Below are 6,190 nucleotides of genomic sequence, written 5' to 3' on the forward strand. Positions count from 1 at the left end.
AATTTTGTATGGGGCAAAATTGTATGCCTACAATTTTGTATGGGGCAACAAGTTGGACCTAGCTACCTCACTAGCAACTCATTGCAACACCTTAGGGAATTAAGGTACCTCACTAGCAACTCATTGCAACACCTTAGGGAATTAAGAGAACTAGGTATTGTGCCATCTCTAAGGTGTTGCAACTCATTGCAACACCTTAGAGAATTAAGAGAATTAGGTATTGTGCCGACCTTAGGGTACCTTAGCCCAAAATGAATCAAGGGTAACCCAAAATTTCATTTTGAAGGACAACTATTTAGCTTTCAACCACAAATGCGGGGAACAAAACCGGCCTGTTCTGCTAACGTCTGGGGGAACGCGATAGATTCAGCAGGAGCAGAAGAAGAAGAAAATGCAGAAGCTGGAGGAGGGCTATGGATGCAGGCCTAGCCGTAGCCACACAGAAGAAGAAGAAGAAACAGCAGCAGCAGCAGGTGGTTGCAAAGACGACGACGAAGAAGAAGAACAAGGAGGGGGGCAAGTCTTCGGGTTGCGCGCTAGGGTTGAGCCTCTCCATCTTCCGGGTCCGTCAGACGGAAGGGCTACCAGGTCATCCAGTGCAAGACTTTGCCCTTTGTCTTGGCCGGTTATGATATGGTCGCCATTGCCCCCTTGAAAGCTCACTCCTCCAAAGCTTGCCTACCAGAAAGATTTCCCTCCAGACATTCATGATCTGCAAGGAGCTTGGCCGTTTCACCTGTAAGCAAGCTCTTTTGCATTCAAATTCATCAATAATCTTTCGATTAAGGCCAATGGCATCCGTGTTTGAGACCAGTGGCTAAAACCCCTGTTTAAGATCAATGGTAATCTTCTGTTTCATAGATTAATTTGATGTCAATTGTAATCTTCTGTGTCAATGATCACTGGTAATCTGTCGGTCCCATTTCTGTTTAAGGTCAGTGGTTATCTTCTTTTCTATCAACATCAAAGCTACACTTGTGTTCTTTCCATGCTTGGTGATTTTTGTTATTTCTGTGGTTACGATCAATGGTTATCTTCTGTTCCATCAGTGCTTTGGGGCCAGCGACAATCTTCCATTTCATAGATTAATGGTAACCTGCTGGATTTTATATTCATACCAGTCTTCAAATCAGCAATGCTCCAATTTTAATTTCCCTCATGTGGCAGCTCTCAAGACTTTAAGAGAACTATGTCAGAAAGGCCACTTCCTCGAGGCACTTCATGTGGTCGACAGCACAAATCAGGAAGGAGTCCCCCTTTCCGCAAATTTACTCTCTCATCTCCTTCAAGGGTGCATCAGCAGGAAGAATGTGAAGCTAGGCAGGGAGGTGCACTGCATGATTGTGAGAAGAGGGTTAGAGTCTGACGTCTTCTTGGCAAGCTGCCTCATTCGATTATTTGCTGCATGTGGGAACTTGCTAGATGCAAACAAAGTGTTTAGCACACTGCCCAACCCGGATGTGTTTGTATGGAGTGCCATAGTTTTGGCTCATGCTAAGCTTGGGCAAGGTGAACAGGCCATCAAGCTCTATCACTTGATGCTACAACGACAAATTGTAAAACCAGATTCCCATACTTTTGTTGCAGTTCTTAAAGCGTGCTCCACCATAACTGCCTTGAATCAAGGCAAGCTTGTTCATGCAAATGCTGTCGAGGATAATTTGGAGCTAGCTGTGCATGTTGGGAATACCCTTATTGACATGTACATCAAGTGTGGAAGTCTTGATGATGCACAGGCAGTCTTTGATAAGATGTTGGAGAGGGATGTGGTCACTTGGAATTCGATGATTGCAGGCTATTCACGTAATGGGCATGACCAGAAGGCATATGAACTTTGCCAAAGAATGCAAAAGGAGGGCATCAAACCTGACAATGTGACGCTTCTAAACATACTGAAAGCATTCCCTGATACCGAGGCCAGAAACAAAGGCGATTCCACCATTTCCCTTGCGAGAGATTCCACCATTTCCCTTGCGAGAGATTGTGGTTATGGGATAGGTGTACACCATGGGGCAAATTGTTGGAGGCTAGAGGATGCTCGGAGGCTTTTTGATAAGCTACCAAATCGAAGTTTGGCAGCATGGAGTGCAATAATTGCTAGATATGCTGAGCATGGAGATCGAGATGAGGCTCTTCAGCTGTACGCACAGTTGCTACGAGAAGGCTTGCAACCTGATAATGTGACCTTTGTTTGTGCACTCAAAGCTTGCTCAAACATGCATATGGGAAAATCTATCCATACCCACATCATTGAAAGTGGTTTTGAGTTGGATCTTCAGCTTGGGAACTGTCTAATTGACATGTATGGCAAATGTGGAGGCCTTGAGGATGCTCGTAGGTTGTTTGATGATTTGCATAGACGGTGTGTGGTTACATGGAGTGCAATGATCGCAGCGTATGCATATCATGGGCAGGGTCAGGATTCTCTTGAGCTCTTTTATCAAATGCTACAAGATGGCATGGAACCCAATGAGATCACCTATTTTTGTGCTATGAAAGCTTGTTCGAACATGGCTGCCCTAGTCCACAGCTTTCTTATCCATGCTCACATTGTTGGTAATGGCTGGGATTTTGACATGCAAGTGGGTAACACTGTCATCGATATGTATGCTAAATGTGGGAGCTTGCAGGATTCGCGGAGGGTGTTTGACCGAATGCAAAATCGCAGTGTGGTTACATGGAGTGCAATGATTGCAGCCTATGCTCAGCATGATATACATGAGTTGTCTTTGGAATGCTTCAATGACATGGTACAAGAAGGTGTGAAGCCAAACGATGTAACGTTCGTATGTCTTCTCTCTGCTTGTTATCACCTTGGGCTTGTGAACCAAGGGTGCCACCACTTCTACACCATGGAAAAGAAGTATGGAGTCACACCAACTACTGAACATCATAACTGCATGGTTGAGCTTCTTGGCCGTGCAGGACGGTTGAAGGAGGCGGCAGACCTGCTGCAAGGTATGCCAGTTGGGTCTAACATCGTGGCATGGATGTCCTTACTGAACCAATGCAAAATACATGGTAACATACATCTGGCAAAAAAGTGTTTTGACAACATTGTCACCATGGACCCAAAAGATGCATCCGGATACATGCTTATGTCCAACCTTTATGCTGATTCAGGCATGCGTGAATTTGTAGATAGGTTACAGAATATAAGGAAATATGCAAGCATACGCAAAAAGCTAGGAAAGGCTTGTGTTGAGGTTGATACTGTAGTGCATGATTTTGTAGCAGGAGATAGAAGCCACCCACAAAGTGTTAGTATTTTTGAGAGGCTTAAGAGGCTAGAATTTCAAGTAAAAGAGGAAGGTTACATGCCAAATGTGAATTTAGTGATGCAGCCATGGTCAGATGAGAGCAATGGAAATGACTTGCCTGCTTGATGCTGCAGACCTTTCATTTAAGGGCATGAAAAATGCCTTCTTATTATTTCTTATCAATGTCTTTACGGCAGGCGGCTGGGAGAAGAATAATGGAAGCTCAAGGTGTGCTTCGACCTGGCATCAGAGACGAGCCTCTTTTGATTGATGACTTTATCTGGGAATTGCACAAGTGTAGAAAAAGAGAAGATATACAGCATGCGAGACTCACACATATATGTGCCTGCAGCCATGGGCTCGAGGATCATATGGCTGTTGGGAACCATACTGTGCCTATGTTTGTGGAATGTGGAAGCGTGCACGATGCTCAACAGGTTTTTTACAGGCTGGTCAGAATGAGCATATATGGACTTCTCTTTAGCGAATGTGGGCAATGGCATCACTCTCTCAGCCTGCATCAGATAATGCAGGAGCTTTGTATACACCCTACTATAGTAGCTACACATATGTAGCTCTTCGAAAAGCTTGTGCCAGGCAAGAGATATTAGAAAGGGACAGGAAATTCAATTGTTTGAATGGGTTGTGAAAAAGATCTTCCTGTTGGCAACACTCTGGTGAGCATGTATGCCTAATGTGGCCAACTTTCAGAAGCAGGGGAAGTCTTTGACCAGCTGCCAGGACAAGATTGTTTCCTGGAATGCACTTCTTGCAGGATATCCTGATCAGGAAGGTTTTGAACAGATGCAATCGGAGGGTGTGTCTGCCCTGATGGCACATCTGCTTGTGTCTTGAAAGCTTGTGGCAGTATAGGGCCATAGAAATGGGATGAACAGTACATATGGAAACCATGGAAAAGGGGTTCGAAAAAGAGTTGTTTGTTGGAAATAGCTTGGTTGGGATGTCTGAGGCACATGATGAAACCGATCCCGTCAAGTGGGAATAGACTCCGTTGGACACCCACACACGTAATAGCACAACTTAATATCACAATTTGAAATGGACAACTTAATAACAATTGAAATTTGAAATGAAATGAAATGAGATAGATAGACACCAGCATTGGGGCCGGAACGGGCCGACCCCCCCCCCCCCCTCGATATATAATATATTATTGGGAGTATTTAACAAATACAATGCTCCATGGGTTCCAAGAACCAGATGATGTCCATGAACAAATGAATACAGTACCAAACAAGAGGCTCGAAGTAGATGTTCGAAGGAGAGCGACCACTTGAGTGGTCTAGTCTCTACGGTCCTATGCCTTCACTGGAATCCGCGGAGAGCGCCCCACTAGTGTTCCAGGACCACGCACAAACAGGTGCTCCCGTACCAACGCCTGGCTCTCCCGATTTCGGCACCTTTGGACCGTGGTTCTCCAAAAGCTTGGACTACCCGGCACCGAACGGGTGTTATCAGATTTACAACAAAGTTCTTTACTTAAATCTGAATTCACTTACTTGTAGCTTGCAGATGGAAGACCAATACCCGATGTATCTGTGTGTAGCTACTTGAGAGGGACACCAAGGTGCAGCAGCATGTCGAGGAGAAAGAGGAGTAGCTGCCTGTGTAGAAGGTGTAACCACCTGAAGAAAGGAGATGCCGCCTATGTAAAGGAGGCACAACCGCCTGCAAAGGAGAACAACCACTTGCTGTGCAGGACACAGGCGCCTTCTTGTGGAGGAGGAGGAGGAGTAGTAGCCTATCTGAAGAGGAGCTGCCTGGCTGCAGAGCACAGCCTGCTGGAGAGGACACACAACCGTATGGTTGCCAGGCAACAGTGGAGACGGGAGGGCAGCTTGTAGTGCAGCCACCGGCCTGTAGTGTACAGCTTGCTGGAGAGAACACACAGAAGGGACAGCGCAGCCTGTTTGGAGATGGCCTTCAGCCTGTGGTGTAGCCGCTTGATGGATAGAAGGTGCCTGCGTCGCCTGTAGAGGAGAGAGAACAGCCCATTGAAGTTGGTCACACAGCCGCTAGGGATGAAGCGCACAATCGCCTGGCTGCAGTGGAGAAGGGGTAGCCTGTATGGTCGCCTGACTGAAGATGCACACACAGCCGCCAGCAGAGTAGGCAGCGCAGCTTGTGTGGTAGTGGAGCGCAGCTTGAAGTGGATAATCACCGCCTGTATGTAGGGCACAGCCGCCGCCTGTATGCAGAAGCGCAGCAGCCTGCTGGAGGTGGCATGTGCAGCCTGAGAGGAGCAGAAACGCAGCCCGAAGTGGCGGAGGCGCACCAAAACGTGTGTATTGGGGTGGTCGTGGTGCTTTCTTTTGTAGAGGTTGGAGAGAAATAAACAACCATAGCTGGCCGGCTCCCCAAGATTGCATGGGGGCGGCCAACTTCATGGTGGTGTGGGTAGGTGACCATGCACCCACCCCCACACACACAAGAGGTTAAGTGTGGCTCCCCACCTTGGTCCATATGTGGGTGTCCCATAGTGGGTGTCCACTTTTTAAGTGAATGTGAACATACAACCTTATAAGGCAAAAGGTTAGAAATAAAACTTTTATACCAACAAGTGCAATACACTTACCACCTGTTCACATGCAACAAAACTTGTCAGAAGACAGGGCAAACTTCACGACTCACTGGCAGGCGTCCCCGCTCAGTAAATAAGTAACATGTGAAACAGGCAAACACAAAAATACAAGTCATGCGAAAACAGTTTAAAACATGCAAAACATGAGTGCATGTGCAAATAGTATCATGGACATATCTCCCGTTCATGGAACAAGTACAAAATATCTGTCGGGCACAAAAAATGGCACGACATAAAACATAAATCTTGGTCTTCCTATGGAGTGACAGTCCCATAGGCAAGACACGGCACGAATATTGGTTCTTCCATGGCGTGACAACCCCATGGA

At 46.5% G+C, this 6,190-nt stretch overlaps 1 protein-coding gene across 4 annotated transcripts; it reads left to right on the forward strand.

Annotated features, from left to right (window-relative positions):
• The first annotated feature begins 201 nt into the window (after positions 1-201).
• Positions 202-4,310, forward strand: LOC147606057 (pentatricopeptide repeat-containing protein At1g11290, chloroplastic-like). Of its 4 annotated transcripts, none has more exons than XM_086792395.1 (2): positions 202-738; positions 1,050-4,310. In XM_086792395.1, exon 2 carries the CDS (start codon positions 1,089-1,091, stop codon positions 3,384-3,386), a length of 2,298 nt encoding a protein of 765 aa, XP_086648521.1. In that variant the 5' UTR covers positions 202-738; positions 1,050-1,088; the 3' UTR covers positions 3,387-4,310. The 4 variants fall into 4 exon arrangements, with proteins under 4 accessions (XP_086648521.1, XP_086648523.1, XP_086648524.1 ...); XM_086792397.1 differs by having other exon boundaries at positions 203-1,091; positions 1,168-4,310; XM_086792398.1 differs by having other exon boundaries at positions 203-842; positions 1,168-4,310.
• Positions 4,311-6,190: the final 1,880 nt, after the last annotated feature.

This window comes from Cibotium barometz, chromosome 58, assembly GCF_041138505.1.
Source record: "Cibotium barometz isolate CiBa-2024 chromosome 58, ASM4113850v1, whole genome shotgun sequence".
Lineage (NCBI taxonomy): Eukaryota > Viridiplantae > Streptophyta > Polypodiopsida > Cyatheales > Cibotiaceae > Cibotium > Cibotium barometz.